The 19,058-nt window shown below is 38.5% G+C and overlaps 1 protein-coding gene across 3 annotated transcripts in view; it reads left to right on the top strand.

Moving 5' to 3' along the window:
- LOC101155225 (extended synaptotagmin-2) overlaps positions 1-17,615 on the top strand; it is a 53,252-nt gene extending 35,637 nt beyond the window's left edge. The window contains exons 12-25 of one of the 3 annotated variants that reach the window (XM_023965407.1): positions 990-1,038; positions 2,359-2,448; positions 2,548-2,643; positions 3,522-3,623; positions 6,427-6,489; positions 10,190-10,261; positions 10,345-10,431; positions 10,516-10,665; positions 10,735-11,144; positions 13,396-13,494; positions 13,587-13,718; positions 13,810-13,915; positions 14,122-14,171; positions 16,594-17,615. In XM_023965407.1, coding sequence (XP_023821175.1) covers positions 990-1,038; positions 2,359-2,448; positions 2,548-2,643; positions 3,522-3,623; positions 6,427-6,489; positions 10,190-10,261; positions 10,345-10,431; positions 10,516-10,665; positions 10,735-11,144; positions 13,396-13,494; positions 13,587-13,718; positions 13,810-13,915; positions 14,122-14,171; positions 16,594-16,639 — 1,552 coding nt within the window. In that variant the 3' untranslated portion in view covers positions 16,640-17,615. The remainder of the gene's footprint in view (positions 1-989; positions 1,039-2,358; positions 2,449-2,547; positions 2,644-3,521; positions 3,624-6,426; positions 6,490-10,189; positions 10,262-10,344; positions 10,432-10,515; positions 10,666-10,734; positions 11,145-13,395; positions 13,495-13,586; positions 13,719-13,809; positions 13,916-14,121; positions 14,172-16,593) is intronic. The other 2 variants (XM_023965408.1, XM_023965409.1) reach the window with 2 other exon arrangements.
- The last annotated feature ends 1,443 nt before the right edge of the window (positions 17,616-19,058 follow it).

Genomic DNA, 19,058 nt, shown 5'->3' with positions numbered 1-19,058 from the left:
CAAAACAGTGCAGCCAGAATCCTAAAAGGAGTCAGGAAATATGAACACATCACCCCCATCCTGAAATCACTGCACTGGCTTCCTGTTTCATCCCGGATTGAATACAAACTTCTAATCATCACCTACAAATGCATGGCCGGTCAGGCACCACCATACCTCCTGGAACTCCTTATTCCTCAGAAACATACCCGGACCCTCCGCTCATCAGGCAGCTTCCTTCTTCAGGTCCCCCCCTCCAGGCTCTGCACGATGGGAGACAGAGCATTCTGTTCTGCTGCACCAAGGCTTTGGATCTCCCTTCCTATCAATCTCAGAACATCACAGACCCCGGACTCTTTTAAAGCCCTTTTAAAGACATTTCTATTTAAAAAAGCCTATGATTGCTGATAGTTTTTTTTGTTTGTTTGTTAAGTGCTACTTTTATAGTTTTAGGTTAGTTTTGTATTAAAATGTGCACATTATTTCTTTTTAATGGAGTTTTATTCATATCTTGTAGCACTTTGAGGTTTCATTTAATGAAAAGTGCATTATAAATAAAATTTATCATTATTATTATTATTATTATTGTAAGGGTGACCTTGAGTGTCCAGAAAATTGCCTAAATAAATAAAATTATAAATAAATTCTTATAGTTGAAATAAGACCCGATTAGACCTTCTTTATTTATTCGAATCAGCGCTAATAGCCACACTCCCTTTATCTCCCGACAGCCATCAGATCCTGTATTCACATAGTGAGTGCATCTGTGAATGTCTGACTTTAATTTCCCATCAGGCTGTGCAGAGTCACGACTCAGCCAGCAGCAACCAGATGAGTCAGCATCAATCTTTTATGTACAGATGAGAGAGAGAAAAAAAACGAGTAGAGTCTTCATAACTAATTCAAAATGTCTATCAACCCCAAATTCCCATATAATCATCTGTTTTTGCATGTTTCTTAGTAGAACAGCTGTTTGTTTGTGTTGTAACGGTTGTGTGTTTGTTTGTCAGTCTGAGCCTGGACCTGGTGGAGCTGCAGAAGGTGCTGATGGTGGACCAGGTGATGTCTTCTTCTGTTCCTGCATCTTTCTCTAATTCCATGCAACACTTCTGTTGCATGGAGTTGCATTTTTGCATTCATGCATTTTTCTTGTTTTATGCATAAGAAATAAGAAAATACATTATTTTTTATTGTAATCTTTATATTAAGCGTTTAAAATATGTTTATTCATCAGATTAAGTTTCAAGCTTTTTTAATAAATGCAGCATCAAAAACAGAGAAGCATTTTAAAGACCCCTTCCATAAGACGCTATATTTATTACCATCCTCATGAATTACTTTTGAACTTAAACAGGATCTGCCAATTATCATTTGACCATAAAATGCCTGTTTCCAATGAAAAAATGTCAGAATAAAAGCGAACACATTTTCCATCTCAGTCTTTCTCTGAATGAACTTCATGATTGATGATTAAAGCTGTTTCAAAGATGTAGTTATTCAGGGTTACATGCAAAAGGATTTTTGTCAGAATACTCCTCCTGAATGCGTGCCTTTGTCTTTTACATCCTCCTCAATAAATATTGTATGCATCATGCTGTTGAAGAAAACCTCTTTTAGGTTTAGAGATCAACTTGTCGCAGGTTCACCACACATCTTCCTGCAGCACATAAAAAAAAAACACACAATTCTTTTCCTTACAGTCCCAAAATGGAAACACTGCAGTCAGTCATGAAGCTTTAAAAAAAAAACACGTTTTTAAATTTGTTAATACAAAAAAAAAGCATTGATGTTATTTTACTGAGCAAAAACTAGCATATTCATATCCTGCAGCAGACACTGACTGCAAGGACAATATATTGTTTTTGCAATTCTCCTCTCTTACTGCGCCTTTGTGCGAAAGAATATTTTGCCCCACCACATGCTCACCAAGATGTATACACACCTAGTAGCAGTGAAAATAACGTGGAGATGTTAATAACACGGAGATAAAACCAACAGAAAAGCTGCCATTTCTCATGAATTTCTCATTCGCACTGAGGGCGTGTTACCACAAAGACATTCTTACTCAGTCTCACTCAGTCTCAACTTAAACACTCCAGATTCTCCCTTCTGTGATGTTCAGTGACATATAAAGTGTTGAAAGAAAGTAGTGTTTGTAATGTTTTAAGGCCTTCCACAAGAAATGGTGAAGCTCTGAGTCATCAAGTTCCTTTGCAAGATTTCACTTTTTTCGTTTTAATCAAATTAAGGAAACTTTACCATAGAATCCTACTTTGGCAGTTAAGTTGGCCGTTGTGTGTAAGAAAGTGTGTTAAAGGTTTAAAGGTTGGGTTAATTGAGAACATGCAGTTATTAAAATGAAGTCCGCCTCCTTCTCAGTGGTTCCCCCTGGATGACGCACGGACGGGGAAGCTGCATCTCAAACTTGAGTGGTTGTCTCTGCTGCAGACGCCGGACAAGCTTAACCAGGTTTGCTTTGGGAAGAAAGAAAATATTTGATTGAGACTCGGCTCTGCTGAAACGGCAAAATAAAAGGAGAATGTTGCTGCCTGTGCCCCACCCTCGCAGGTGATGGCAGACATCGGAGCTGATCGGGGTCAGGCCAATGACGGGCCTTCGTCTGCTGTGCTTATCATCTTCCTGGATTCAGCCAAAAACCTGCCGGTGAGAACATACACTGAAACCAAAACTAAACCTATTCAAACAACCAAAAATTAACAAATAACCCCTGCGATTAAAATAAATCGTTCTTGGTCTTTTTTTGGTCAATTTTGTTTGAATATTAGATATCTTTTTCTTATCTTCCTGAAGGTTGAACTTACTTTTAAAGAGTCCTTATTATAAATGTGAAAGGTAAAATTATGCATCCAAGATTTTTTTCTACTTCTTAGCTACATATATCTGTGTCAATGTACACAGAAGTGCACCGTATTTTCTGGAGTACGAGTCGCGTTTTAAAATTTTTTTTTTTAAATATAGTTTGAATCTGTGTGCGAATTATACTCAGGAGCGACTTATTTGTGATTTCTTATTTACATAAATAGGCTCATATATTCATAATGTCCCCACCAACGGGTTGTCCTTTAAAGGTTGTTTCCTGCTAACATCCATGAGAGGGCACTGCATGTATGTTTATCAGTATTAGCTACTGGCAGCAACGCAGAGGTAGCGTTGGGAATCTGTTCATTCTCCTCCTGAACTCTATGGTATTTTTCTTATTTCTATCAAGACAATATTATTTTTGTTTTTTATTTTTTCCTTCCTTGGACAAATGCGGGACAGCAAGTCATCAAACTGGGTTACATAGAGACAGAAGTACCGCTTAAAGTGCCATCTGTCAATCATAACTGGGGTATTATGCATTTTTTGGTTCCTGCGACTGGTACTCTGGAAAAGGCGGCAAGTATCAAAATAAAAGCTCAGTTTTTTTAAGGGGATTTTAATTCTTGATCACTGAACTCCAGAATTAGCTTTACTTTTAACTTGTCAGCTCCCTCTTCCTCTTTTCTCTCCTTCTCCTACTCCTTCCTTGTCTTCTAAAGAGCGTCTTCGAGGGGAACTTGGGCTCTGGCTTCTTAAAAGAGAGGCGTGCGGCGGGCCTCGTGTTTTGCGAGAACACCGCTACTCTCTGTAGGAGCTTATTTGTGAGTCAGCTAGATGTTTTTCTGCATCCCAGAATCCCATTGGTGTGGAGAATGCCGAGGTGTGATTTCCTCTCCCAAGCAGCTTCTGTTTGCTTGTTTTAGAAAGTGAAGGATTTGACCCTGCATTTTGGTAGCATAAATCCTTCCTCTGCATGGAAAATAACTCCTTTCATCTCCTGTAGTATTCATATTTTTGGCAAAGTTTGAGCCAAAAAATAGAGACTTTAGCATGAAGTTAGATTTAATAGCTGTCAAAATCATCCTTCCCTCTGTACTGCCTTCCAGGAGAGAATTTGTTTAGTGGTTTTCCAGTTTTTTTAGCCTGGAAACTAAACTTTTTTTCTTCATTTTCAAAGTTTAAAACTGTTTAAAAGTCAGTAAATATTATTTATAAGTCCCTTTGTTGAAAATAATTTTAACGTGTTTTTCAGGGTTTTACCAAAATGAATAAAACTTTTGGACTGTAAATTATGTTTAAAAGCTTGTTGAAATTCAGAGAGAAGGAAGGTATTTTGAATTTTTGATTCTGTGGGGCAACAAAGGCTTGTTTCCCTTAATCCCTTCTGAAACCATAAACTGTACAAGAGATGGACAGAAGTTTTAATCTCTATTATATTAAAAATAACAATAATCCAGTGGTGGACTGTGCATTACACACTGGGGTCTTCAGTAGTGCTACGTCTGAATCACTCAACCCCTCATTAATCAGTTTACAATGCAGAAACCAGCTTTGCATTGCATTTGAAAATTCCTGTGGCCTCAATAAATGCCTCTAAATAAACAAAAAAATAAATGTTTTTATTTAAATAAATTCAGAATATTATTTATTATATTTATCATTTTACTCATTAAAAAATCGGATTATTTGAAGACAGAGTCCATCCTCTTCTCTTTCCTCAAAGACAGTTTGATCACCCTTCCATGTAGATTATCAGTTCCTTGAGAGAGCCGAGTATGTCCAGTTGTGTTTTTGCGTAGGTTTTAATTCGCTTTAGAGCCAAAAATGTCCGCTCAACAGGCACAGTGAAAACAGGGATGGTCAGCACCAAACACACAAATCTGTTCAGCTGTTCATGCTCTGTCAGATTTTTCTGATGAAGGAAGTCAAGGAGATCAGTGGGAGATTCTCTTGCTAAATCGTCTATGGCACACATTACAGTCAGCTCTGTTTTTAACTGAGACAGATCAAAACGTGCTCCACGTCTCTGTCTCAAACTGGAAAAGGCTGCATGAGACTTCCTGAAACTTCTGTCCGACCAGGAGGTCTGAATACTGTGATGTTGTCTAAGCCTGCTTGAAGGCCCTGTTGACACCAACTCAAAATCTGATTGGTTTAAGGTGATGAATGCCCGACAATGATTTTGCATTGACCCTGCCTGGCAACAAAAGAAAGGTGAAATGCGATTGGTTAAATGCTCCAATGTGAAAATACGTCTGTCTGGATGCAGCATTACCATCAAAAACACAATAAAAGGGAATGGAAGGACCATTTGGAATGATTTCATGAGTATACATGGGCAAAATATAATTAACACATGATTCAGTTATTTTTTTAGGCCTTCAGGGAAGGTCGTGAAGGCCCTGACATCCCACCACTGTAATAATTCAGTTTAAAAATGGAAAGACCTGATAAACCCACGGTATTACAGAAGTTAATTCAGTCACCAATATTTTCACAGTATAGACACCGCCATCTTTGAGCCACACAACATCAGTAGGTAGTGATTGGTCTGAGTAGGTTTGAGTTTCTATGGCAACTGCTCTCACCAATCAGGAGCGAGCTTGTTGGAACTCCACACCTCAACCACTTGAAAACAGGCTCGGGAGAATCTGTCAAACGTTTCAGATGTTCGACGTGAGACCACATACTTTTATTAAGGCATCCTATTGGTCAGTTTATAACTTCAAAAAAGAATAAATATCAATAAAGAAAAAATATTTAATAAAATAGGATTAGCAAGAACATGCTAAAAAATGGAGCAGAGAAAGAATAGGAATAGGATTTTGGTTTCTTGAAACCAGCTGGTACTTCCTGTTTGGAACGCAATGGGGGAGGAGTCACTCAGTCCTGTTCTCATATGGAGTCAGCGGTTAAATATTTAGAACAGAAACAAATCAAACATAAATCCTCTGTCTACTGAACATTGGACAGACACTTGGTTGTGGTTTCATTTAAAAGCGATCATGTGTTTTGGCCATCTCTGGTTTACAGTTTATGGTTAGAGCTCACTGGGGAAAAGGGTTTCAGCCTGTCATGACCACTTTGGTCACTCTATATGTCCTCCTTCTAAACATACATTGAGAGCTGCTGATGTGGTGTTTTTGAAATTGGACACAAAGATGTTGTTTTAGAAGTTGGGGCATCTGGATTAGTGTCTTCCTGAAATATATTTTTGTTCCCTGGTTTGAAAACACTTCAATCTTTCAATTTACCTTTGGCTGCTTTTGCTGCAGACAAAACTTGTGTAGCTCTTATGTAAATTCTCTAAGAACAAAAATGGAATGAAAAGGTTCCTTAAGTCATCATAAACTGATAAAACATCAGAATTTTTGAAGAATTTCCGCCTGACAGGAACGTGTAAATTGATGTATGCCTTTGTTCGGGGAATGGAAATAACCATGTAACCATCCATGTTGTTTCTCTGTCTCACTCTTTGGTGCATCTTACATCTCTGGTGATGCTGCCATGTTGTCATCATCGCATCCTCCTCCTCTTCCTCCCTGCATTCCTTCCTTATGACCTCCTGGTGTGTTTGTCTTTGTTGTGCATTTTGTGCTGCTCTCTCTTGGGGGGAAATCAAAGCGCAATCCATTAGAGTTCCACCCAGCAGGGCCGAGGAAGGCCTCGGTCAGTGAGCTCATCAAGGTAACTGCACTGCAAAAAAGAACATCACATGCTCGCACAGTTTGACCACAGAGATGTGGACGACAAGCTCAGAAAGATGGACGTTAATCGAACAATGAAGAAAATGTAGCCATAAGCACATTGGGGGGAGATCAGTGAGTGAAAAGATGATCTCACCCAGTGTTTTTCAACCGGTGTGCTGCCGTGAGACATGGTCAGGTGTGCCGTGGGAAATTACCCATTTTCCCTGATCTAAAAATATTTACCATCTCCAGGATATCAGCTCTGTGTTCATCCAAACGGGGCCCTCGTCTTTAGCGGTGTAGCTTTCCACAGAATCCAGTATCAGAACCGTGGAACAAGTGAACAAAACCACGAATCTCAGTGAAGAGAGTCTGTCTGGCATCACTACATCTCCCATGATGCATTGTGTTAAAGTGACAGCATCTCTGCGCTACAATGAGTCTTCCCTGTTCACTGTCTTGAAACCACAACGAACACACTTAAAACAGTTTTTAAATCTTCTTGATGAAATCAGAGGTCAACGGTTTAGTTCTCCTTCAAGGTTTGTGTTTTATGAATAGCCAAACATCCCAGAGTTTGGTCCAAGTCATTTTTCTAACTGAAACACTTTTCTAATAATGTCTGGATTATTTTATAAATTGAATTTAAGAAGAAGTAATAACAACATTTAAGAAACAGGATTAAGGTGAAGTGGCCTACAGACATAATTAAACTAAATTGAAACAATTTAATCATCTTTTCTTTAAAATGATTCATCCAACTAAATTCATGATTTAAATTTTGAACCCCCCCCCCCCTCTCAAAAAGAAAAAAGCTTGCCTTGTGTGGTTTGTTTGTCCTGCATGTGCATGATAAGATGCTGAAAAGAAGAGACATGATGTGCAAAGCACAGAAGCTGCTAGCTGTTTTTCTTGGTGCCTGTCCTGGCTGAATACATTTGACTATAAGCTTCTGTTAGATTTGTCATTTTTATTCCTTTTTTTTTTACACTAAATCCTTATTAAACAAATAAGGAACAATGAAGTGTGCTCCTTCAGCCTGAAAGGGAGTTTCTCTCCTAACAAAGTTAAGATACGGACATCTTTGGAAATTGAGTTTTTTTATTTTATTTTTTATTTAATTTAATCTGTTTATAAGATGAACAGAGACCCAAACAAGAAAAAAATTGCATGAGATTTATTTTTTATTTCTATATCTGATTTATTGGTTTATTTGAATATTAAACATAATGGAATACTAAAATAAAAAGGTGCAAAACCACAAAGCCATTTAAAATATCAATACATTGATTTACATAAACAAAATGAAAAAAAGATGTTGAAAGATGATACCATTTTCTTGACAGTGTTTGCTGTAATGCAATAAATACACACACATGAGATTCATTAAATATAGTAATTAGCAATTAAAGTCAAGTACAGTTTGATTTGTTGCTTGAGTGGGAAGAGGTGAATTCATATAATCCCACCTCTGTTGAGTTATTTATAAGATAAAAAACAGACAATTTGTCAAGTGACAAAATGGAGTGCTTATTGATAGTCCTCTGAAAACATTCTTACATCATTTAGTAAACATTATTATCTATCACACCTACTTCTTGCTTGTCATCAGAATGCATTATCATATTAATCCAGCAGCGATAGGTTTTTGAACATATTTCAAATACCAACAACACAAGTGTGATGCTCTACAGCTCATGTAGGAAAATAATACTTTTACAAACATTACAAGACATTTTTAGAAACACAATCTCCTGATTACTCCCCCAGTTGCAGCCTTTTAACTAACATTATAAAGAGTAGCTGGTGCAGTTTTACTGACTTGGTTGCAATATGAGATATTGCCACCAGATGGCACAACTTTGTTCCCCCTATTTTAAGCTTTCAGTAGAACTTTTTGAGTTTAGTGTTATTTCCTCCACAGGAATCATCAAAAAAAATAGCCAATCCTGTTTTTTTCTTCTTCATTTTAAAAGAAAAAAGCCCTCCATCAGTCACAGACATATAAGTTTAGTCACACTGCGTTTACAGCACTGTTTACATTTGTCACTCTTTTTGGACTAACGCAAGTAAATAGAGACATCAGGCTTAAACAGTTTTGGGTAACTGATACAACATATCACGGTAAAGATTCACTGCAGAATCAAAGAAGAACCTGTTCAACTTAAAAAATAGCTCCTTCTGAAACAAAGATACATGTATGAATCAATATCATCAAGGAGCTGCAGTTTGTTTTTTTAGTGTCCTGAGTGCCAACTCAGAAGTAGAAATTGTTCCAATTGTCAAACCAAAACCTATTTTTGGTTTCACCACATTGAGTCCTGCTTTGAGCCCATGACAAGAAACAAAAAAAAAAATATTTTAGGATGTCCACTACAGGGGGTGTTAGCTGCAGAATCAAAGTAAATCAGTAGCTGTTTTTAAATAGATAAAAGTAATCGGAATAAACGCATGATCAAAATAAAAATCCGTCATGTACACGCGCCGTTCGGAATACTTTGCCCCGATCAGATTCATTCAGATAAAAATTTCCTTCCGATTAGAATAGGTGGGTTATGCTGATTGTTGATCTACAATTTGTTCCGATTGTGGGTCACTACTGGGCTGGCTTTACGTCATGCATAGACAGTGTGGCGCTCCAGAGGAGGCTTTGGACCACAAATGGGACCGGCCGGCTCCTCCGCGCGAGCGAACCATGTCTCAGAGGAGAGCAGCCGGATGTTTGTGGGCAGGAGAGGGTGCTTTGTTAAGGTGTGCACTCCGGAGGAGGCTTCAAACCACAGTCCATCCGGCTGCTCTGCGTGAGCAAGCTGCAGAACTCAGGAGAACCGTGTCGCCCCGGAGAACTGTGTCTCCAAGCAGAGGAGCGGCTTTGGGACGGTGTGTGAGCTGGCGAAATGCAGAAATGCTCATGATTGCAAACAATCACATGAATTTGTGTTTCCAATCGTGTCCAGACAAAATAAAGGCAGATGTTATTCCTACATATTCACGTGCAGTCAAGATGCACGTTGATTGCGGTATTGACCGCATGGATTTTTTAAGTCCATCAACATCTAAATGTTGTTTGCACATATTAGCCGTATCCTAACCCTTCTTCCGGGAGCGTGCAGCCAAGAATAAAGCACTGGCCACATGAGTTTAAGAAATTATGAGCGAACAGGCATTCAATAATAATCAAAACAATAATAAAACCAAGTTTAGAAGATCATCACGCTCTATGCCGCAGCTCGCTATATTTACGGCTCCGGCCGTTTCCGGTATTTTAGATAGGTCTGCGAATGTTAAAATGACTTGGTCATGCGCTCAATTTTTTGGGACGCATGCACACAGTTCATTTCTAAGACGATCTTTTATCCAATCAAAGCTATTTTTGTACATGTAACCACAGCTAGGACACTTTTCATGTGCTGCGGGTCTTGGCATTACTCCGCTCTGCTCCAAAAATCTAAGCTGCTCATAACAAATGTGTATGAGGAACAGCATTTGCATTCGTCTGCTATTGTTTCTCCATTCCAAATGTGTTTCTGAAATTTTTTGGTTCATAAAGGGCCTTGCATCTAACTTGCTTTCCTTTTAAATATAATATTTTTTCAGATTTTCAAAACTTTAAGGAGTTTAAAGTCCATTTTTGATTAGTTTATGCGAATCTACTCTTTGTACATCTAATTCTGAAGTACTTTTTTTTTTTCCTTTAGACTAAAAAAGTCACAAGTGACCCAAATCCATTTGTCCAGTTCAGAGTGGGACACAAATCCTTTGAAAGCAAGGTGAGACGGCCTCCGCATCATAAAAATCCCATTATGTCTTCTGTGAAATAGACTTCATTTTCTTAACTCGTCTTCTTCTCCAGACCAAATACAAAACCATTCAACCACTGTGGGAGGAAAACTTCACCTTCCTCATCCATAACCCCAAAAAACAAGAACTAGAAGTGGAGGTAGGAAGTCCTGTGCTGATTCGGTCGGGCATCTTTAGTTGCAGTTACAGGTTCGGCTCATGTTTCAAAACTTACATCTCAAAGGTGAAGGATGCCAAGCATGAGTGTTCAATGGGAACCATATCGGTTCCTCTGAGCCGCCTGGTGGAGGCCAAGAACATGATGCTGAATGAGCATTTTCCCATGAAGAACCAGGGGCCAGGCTCCACTGTAAAAATGAAGATGGCTCTCCGGGTAAAAAATTGAAAATGGACAAAAAAATGGCTTTTTTTTTTTATTTTTATTAATCACCTTTTGTTTTAGGTGTTGAGTCTAGAGAAGGACACATCTCCTGGCACAAGGTCTAACCCATCCGCAGTCCAGGTCCACAAGTCAAGCTCTTCTAGCCCGATGCCTAGCCCCTCTGTGTCCTCAGAGTCTGCCATGCCAACCCCAAACGACCCCAGCATCCCCCGCTCCGCCTCCGTGTCAACCCAGGACCAGCAAAGGGAGCCCACGAGGCCCACAGACTACAAGGACACCGGATCAAACCTCATGAGAAAAGGGGGACGTGGAGGCTTAGCGGAGAATGGGCGGAGCACCTCCAACCTGGCCCTCTCTGGCTCCCAGCTGTACCTGGCTGATGGCAAAGAGTCAACACCCAGCATCGCGTCGGACATCTCCAACCCCTACGCCACTCAAGAGCTACAGCAGAGACTCCAACAGCTTTATAAGTATCTGTCTAAACAGCTTTTTTTTGTGGGGGAGTGGGGTACAAAAAGGGTCTTTCTTCATCTGAAGAGTCATTTCACCTGGAATATGTCTGCATTATTGAATATTGACAGTTTTATTTTCTTTTTGAGGAAAATAGCTGGAACAGAACTGTCTCCATCAGATTCACGCAGCTTTATTTCTCGTCCGTTTACTTTTTTTTCTCTGTCTTCAAATAATGCAGAAATGAAAGTGTGATTGTGAGGGACAAGTCATGCAACTAGCCAATAGTTTGTTTTTTTTTTGCTTGGGAGGCCATTTAAAATTTGTTTTAAAGGAAAAAAAACTCCTTTTAAAGAACACAGAAAACATTTTTCAGAGGCTCTGAATGGTCTTGTGTTTTAGGTCAAGAAGGTTCGGTTAACTTTAGCTTGCTAGGCAGTAAAAATGTCTCAGTGGTTGCAGGATTTCACTGACAATCATCTTTACACTCAAATGTTGAAGTAGAAATTCCGCAAACAACAGTTTGTAACAATAAGGCATGAAATGAAAAAATGATTTGGAACAAAGTTTCTTTTAATTTTCCTTATCCTCAGGTTCACACCGCCATGTGTTTGCTTATCATTCTTATGCAAACACATTGTAATATTAGTATTTATGCTGTTTGACAAGTTTTTGATGAGCTTAGAAATGTGGCTCCATTAAAAAAAGAAGGGAAAGAAAAGGGCTTCCTCCCGAACTCATCACTGCTATCCCTTTCCAAAATGTTACATTTAGCGGAAAAGTGTATTCATTTCTCTGATTCCATTCAAAAAAAAATTAACTTTCATAGAATATAGATTCAGTGCCAACTATTTAATTGATTTTAAATATTTGTTTATTTTTGCATAAATTCGGGTTCCAGCTCATTAAACCCACAAAAAGAGGATTTCCGAAAAAGTGGAAAAAGACACTTAGAGAGAGAGAATACTGTGAATAAATCAACACTTATCAGTGAAAAGATAGAGATTGTGATCCCATCAAATAAATCAAAATAAAGTATTTCGTTATATGGTACTTCAATAGTATTGAAGTATTTTATTGAAGTATCAGGACCCAGGGCCTGCTACAAGATTAAATTTGTATCTCCATCCAGATCCTCAGCAGAAGAAATCATGAAGTCCTCTAGAACTGTTTCAGTGATTTTATATTGACGAAAGCGGAGTTAACTGACACCAGCGCTGGACATTGAACCCCCAAATCATGACTGATTGCAAAGATTTCACACATGACCTCAAGCAGCTTGGGTTCTGCTCCTCACCACTCTTCCTCCAAACCCTTAGACCTTGATTTCCAAATGAAAGGCAGACTTTACTTTCATCGGAAACCAGGACCAGGGACCACTGGCCAACAGTCCAGTTCTTCTTCTCCTTGGCCTAGATGAGACGTTTCCTTCGTTGGTCCAGGCTCAGAAGTGGCTTGACCTGGGAAACCTGACAGTTGTAGCCCATCTCCTGAATGCACCTAAATGTGGTTTTAATGCTGTTACTCCACCTCATTTCAGTTTTTCTGGATGTCTGCATGTTCGTCAATCTTGTTTTTTTGTTTTTTTTTGGCAGTGCATCTTCTCCTGCCACATTTTGCCTTCCATTAGACTTTCCGTTCATCTGCTTGTATTCAGCGCTCTGTGAACAGCCAGCCTTCTTAGCCATGAACTTTTGGGGATTACCCAGAATGATGATCCTCTGGATAGCTGTCAGGTCTAAAATCTCCCCCAAATTGAACCAAGCTGAGACAATTGAATCAAACTGAACCAATTTAAAGACATTTGGGGAACCTGTGCAGCTGGTTTGAGTTTAGTAAAGATTAGTTGGTGAAATTCAGTTGAAAACATTCATCCCCTCCAGAATTTGAGCAGATTTCTCCACAGTAGTGTCGTTTTTCTTTAAATCATGTTTTTGTGGGTTTTACTAGCTGGAACCCCCAATTTAAGTAATTTTTTGGAAAGGGTATGTATGTACTTGTGGTTCAGGCGTTGTACAGTTCTCATACTTTCTGACTGTAATCCCAAACTGAGCTAATAGCGGACTATGTCATAGCTTGTTCTTAAATGTGGAGACTCTTTGGTTTGTCGTTCACAATCATTTACAATCAGTCACGGTCCAAAAGGACACAGGCTCTTAGTTTTCACCCAATGGAAAATGCTGTAAAGATCTTTTGTAGTGTTTCTTTGACTGAATGTTCCAATCTTTGCTGTTGAAATGACTGCCTCTGTGTGTGTTTGTGTGTGTGCAGCGGTTCTGGCCTATCACACCCTCCTCTGGGGGAGATCAGGCTAACGATCCGATACTCCATGCAGAGGAACAAACTGGTTGTGATCGTTCACTCCTGCAGGTGTGAAGCTGCTAAAGATCCTATGAAATCAATACCAAGCCTTTTCTAAAAACCAGAGTTTTCACCTCTGACACTTGAACCTGCTCTCGCAGAGACCTGATCTCATTCACCGATCATGGCTCCGATCCGTACGTCCGCCTCTACCTGCTCCCTGACAAGCGGCGCTCTGGCAGAAGGAAAACCCATACCATAAAGAAAAGCCTGTCCCCCGTATACGATAAGCCGTGAGTCCACCTCTTCCTTCCAAATGTTTCTGATTATTTTTCATATCAAATGGCGAGTTTTTCAGAAGCTGGGCGGTTTCTTCCCACTCAGGTTTGAGTTTGACGTTTCCTTGGTGGAGCTACACAGGAGAATTCTGGATGTTGCAGTCAAGAACGGTGGCGGTATCCTCTCCAAACACAGAGGCCTACTTGGAAAGGTATACATATATATATATATGTGTGTATATATATATATATTTATAGTTTTTTTTAGCTGTCTGAACTCTTTATAACTCCTCTACTAATGGAACACAATCAGTTTTGTTAGGTGCTTTGAGCTTTTTGTAATTCAGTCTCCTTCCTCTCAGATATTCTACTGTTTGGACTCTTGAAAGAATGATTGTTTTCTTTTTTTTCTCATCAGGTTCAGGTGGATTTGAATTTTGAAGAAATACATAAAGGTTTGACGCTATGGTGGGTACTAAACCCCAAACACAGATTTGTCCAAATTTACAGCTCATGAAGAAGAATAAAAGTCAAACATACTTGGAAATCCGAGTGGGAAATCATAAATAAACATTTCCCGTAAGACAAGTCGATCATGGTTGAGCTAAACAAACACACTGGTCTAAAGCTTTAATCTGCAAACATTCAACACAGGTCCTGGAGGTCTAAACCTCACATTTTATGTAGTTCCGAAAGTGTTTAAAGTACAAATGTCAAATTCTGGTTTCACAGTTGTAAAGAGAATTTCCTATGACTTGTTCAATGTTTGTCAACCAATGGCTCCATGAGATTATCTAAATGTTCAAATAAATCAAAATTTCTAAACTAAATGTAAATGCCGATTCTAAACCTCTAAAATGTAAATTAAATATTTTTTCTAAATCCAAACTTTAAAATAATCATTAAATGTAAATTCTAAATCAAAACGTTAAATGTATACTAGTGGTCAAAAAGGAAAATAAAGCAAACTTTACAGGCAACTAACTAAAAACCATGTTCATAGTCAAGAACACTCTTGGTGACTTTTTATAAAGGAGCCTATATCATGCAAACTCAACTTTTTTGAGCTTTTAAAGGGATTATGATGTCAATTCCTCACAAAAAAAACATTGATCCATTCACCAGTCAGTACTAAACCCTTAACACAGATTTGTCAAAATGTAGGGCTCATGAAGAAGAATAAAAGTCAAACATACTGAAATACACTGACTAAGGTGTTGAGGGCTTGGAATTCACTCAAAAAATGCTTAATTGGAAATGTAAGTATGTCAAAAAAACAAAAAACAAAGTCTTGGTATTTAAGGTCAAGATATTAGAACTGGGCAGAACTCCTCAACTGTGTTTGAGATTCACTGACTACAAATAAAACTGTCAAAAATAATCAGCTTACAATGGAATTAAAATGGAATTTGGAACATTTTTATTTTAACTTCAAACATATTTTTAATTGTTGCAGCAGCAGGAATTTCCCTAAATGGCGTATACTTATATAGAGCTTTTCTACCTTCCTTGAAGGCCCAAAGCGCTTCACAGTCCCATTCATCCATTCACACACACACACACACTGCTGAACACTGGAGCAACCTCCCACCAGAGGCAAAGTGGGGTTCAGTGTCTGCCCAAGGACACTTTGACACATGGGCTGGCAAGGCGGGACTCGAACCTTCAACCTTCCGATCAGAGGTCAACCGCCCTTCCACTGCACCACGGCCGCCCCAACCTAAGCATCTAAGCTTAGGTTGATCTAAGCAACCACTTCCAACGAAAAGTCTGTGTAAATGCACATTTCAGGCTTCGAGGGTTCCAAACTCTCGCATTCACGCAGAATTTCGCAGGTTTTTTACGACCAGTTTTGGGCTCTACTTACAAAAAGACATTGAATGTGTGTTGAAAGTTAAACCAGTTTTAACTTTGATCAGTAAGGGACTCACATTATGTAGGGACATATGGATGGCCGACTGTTTGAAAAGGGTTCATGAAGGAGAAATTAATCATTGTTTCCCAGCTGGATTTTTGACACTTAATCTTTCATATATAGAAATAAAGCCACAAAAGAAAAAGCCTGAAGCAAGATTCACTGGATTTACACCGCTTTGACAACCTTGCACCAAGCTTCTTCAACCTGCAGGTGACAGACAGGCACTAATAAACGGAAGAAGAAGAAGAAGAAGCCCCTCCTTGCTCATCCAGTGTGAACACCATATGCTGAATGCGTGTTCAAGCATGCGTGTTTAGCGTGTTTGTGTTCACACGTCACATGCCCGAAAAACCTGTGTTTTTATAGGTCAGTTTCTGCAGTGTGGCAGTAGTTCATCAGAAATTCACCCCTGAGTTGTGGGCGGGACTGTTGTTGCAGAGCAAGCCGTCCCTCATTTCCCATCATCCCTTTCTTTACACACTCTCCTGCTAGCTTACAGCCACTCACACCTCCAACCTAACATGACCAGTGCTACAAAAATGGCGACCAATATTGGAGCTATGCAGCCGTATAGGAAAAATGCTACAAGTTTGTTTTGTTTCTTTAAAATCCCTTTCCACCTGGCCTTAAAAAGACTTTTACTTATATCTATTCGTCTACATCTTCATTGAAATAAAATAGGACTTATAACTCTGTCCTGTCAACAGGTGTTGTTCTGTAAAAAGCTGCTGATGGTATCCAGGTTTAAAAACTGAAAACAGAGCAGAAAAGGTGCCTGAAAGTCTAAATCATATTCAGAAAATAGATATTTGAAAACGCTTTAGATGACAACACAATGACAATTTTTAAATCACTGCTTTAAATATAATCTATTTGTAAGATACATTGCTTTTTTTTTAAAGCTTGTAATTATTGTTGTGGTTTTTTTTAAAGTAAATATCAAACCTTGACCCTAACTTTGTCGTCCTGCAGGTTTGAGCTGAGCGAAGACGGCCGAGAAAAGGCGCGACATCCATGAGGAGTTTTCCTCACCCTGAGCACTTGCATCCTCGTCAGCGTCGTATCTCCACACTTCCACTTAGCTTTCCTCATCACTCATAAAAGGAACTCTCTTCTAAATTTCATGTAACCACATCAGGCAAATCTCCCCTTCAAGGGTGGGGGAGTTAAAGGGAGCGTTTGAATGTTTTACACAATGTACTGCTGTGGAATTCTAGTTGTAGTTAATAGAGGAAGCTACCTTCCCAGCAGTTTCCACATGACTGTAAATAATGTAAATTGATGCAAACCAGAGTATACTGAGGTGTCTTACAGGCCAAATAATTGTTGATCATTTTATCTGATTTCTTCCTTTTTTTTTAAATGGCTTTAAAAATATAGTTTCTGAAGTAGAAAAGGAGTCACACCAAAGATAGAAGTATTTAATTATTTTACGTTTATGGGTTTTGGTAACACGTCTCCACGCTGGCTTTACACTGCTGTAATAACACAATCTCCAAACCAAGTACAATTTATACACAATTGTCGCTAAAGTTACGCAAATTTGTTGTTTTTCTGGGACAAATTTGTTAGTTTCTCTCGTAAATAGATATGTTTTTATGTCAAACCAAGGCCACCGCAGAGTGTTATTGCCTTTTCTTTTTTAAAACTGCGACTGTTTGCACATATGTATTTGAAAAAAAATCTGTCTATGATCCTGAGTATTCAATGTAAAAATCTACAGAAAATAAATAGCATTTTTTAACCAATGAGGAAGATTTTATCTTAGGTCTCTTTAAAAGAAGAAAAGCTTTGTTGTTTACGTATAGAGCACAGAATAGCAAGAAAAATGGTAGTTTTATTGTATCTATTCACTGCTTTTTGATGCCCTGGTGAATTTTCAGCTGTTTTTATTCCTCTCCTTCAAAAACATGAATGATTTGTTCTTGTTTGTTGTAATTGATTGATTTCTCAGTTCTCAAACAAAAAACATAAAGCTAATTAAAAAAAAAAAAGTTCAGCAAACTGTCTTCATGTATCCAAGATCACAAAGTACAGACATGTAATAATAGGTTAAAATATTACATATTTCTGTATAATTTTCTTGTTAGTTTGACTGAAAAAATATATGGAAACCAGAAAAAAACAGACAGTCTGTCTCAGCTACTTCTGGGCGGAGGCGGGGTGCACCCTGGACAGGTTGCCTGTCTGTTGCAGGGAACACGATCATTTCCATACACACACCCAGAACCTTTTAGAGTAACTGATAAACATATAAAGCATATTTTTGGACTGTGGGAAGAAGCCAGGCGGCCTGAGAAAAAACTCACTCATGCACGAGGAGAACATGCAAACTCCACACAGAAAGGACCCAGCTGGGATTTAAACCAGGGCCTTCTTACTGTGAGGTGAGAATGCTAACCCCTACACCCCCCTGAAGCCTGAATTTATAAGCCATGAAAGTATTTTTTTAATAGAGTAAAAGAAAAAATGGTGACCTAAAATATTCCATAGCTACTTTTTGCTATGCAATATGAAAATTGACTGCGACTGTGTTGTGCAGAGCAACATAACTTATATCCACAAGGGGGCGCTTGAAACTAGAGGGGCCTTTTGTAAACAATTGCTGGAACACTATCTTTTTTTTAAGTGACTATTCGCACGTAATTAGGGTTGGGTTTAGGTAAGGGTTAAAATACGAGCAGGCACTGCAGCTACGTGTGCCCAACATGAATGTGCTTGGTCATGGGTAAATACGAGTGAATAACATCAGCCTTACTTTTTTGAAGTTTACTTTGCCTCTTACATGAGTGTCACAACATTATAAATTTGTTGATTCCAGAAATGTTCCATTTTTCTGCTTGACCATAAAGGGAAACCTCTGCATATTTAGTACATTCCTGGTGTAATATAGTTCTATACATTTTCTTTAAAATTAACAAAAAAAATAGAAATCTCTTACAAATATTTCATGTCTCCCACAATTTCTTTTTTCAGATGTAAAGTCCTGAAAGGTTTGTGCCGAGTGAGAAATCCTAAATGAACATTTCCTGTCAGACAAATAAGTCGATCATGGTGGAGCTAAACAAACACACTGGTCTAATGTTTTAATCTGCAAACATTCAGCACAGGTTCTGGAGGTCTAAACCTCACATAGGGTCAAGGGTCAAAAGAGAAAAAAAAAACAACATTTCCAGTAAGTTCAACATTCATGTTGGGGGGGCTGTTTGTAGAGTTGGACAATCTGAGAAAAAGGTATTTACTTTTTTGTGTAGTTCCCAAAATGTTTGAAATACAAATGTCAAATTCTGGTTTCACAGTTGTGAAGAGAATTTCCTATAACTTGTTCAATGTTTGCCAAATAATTTAAAATTTCAAAACTAAATGTAAATGTTGATTCTAAATTTCTAAAACGCAAATTAAATATTTCTAAATTTAAATGTTGTAATTATCATTAA

This window comes from Oryzias latipes, chromosome 17, assembly GCF_002234675.1.
Source record: "Oryzias latipes chromosome 17, ASM223467v1".
Lineage (NCBI taxonomy): Eukaryota > Metazoa > Chordata > Actinopteri > Beloniformes > Adrianichthyidae > Oryzias > Oryzias latipes.
Note: the sequence above shows the minus strand (reverse complement) of the source record. Positions and strands in the feature narration are given on the sequence as shown.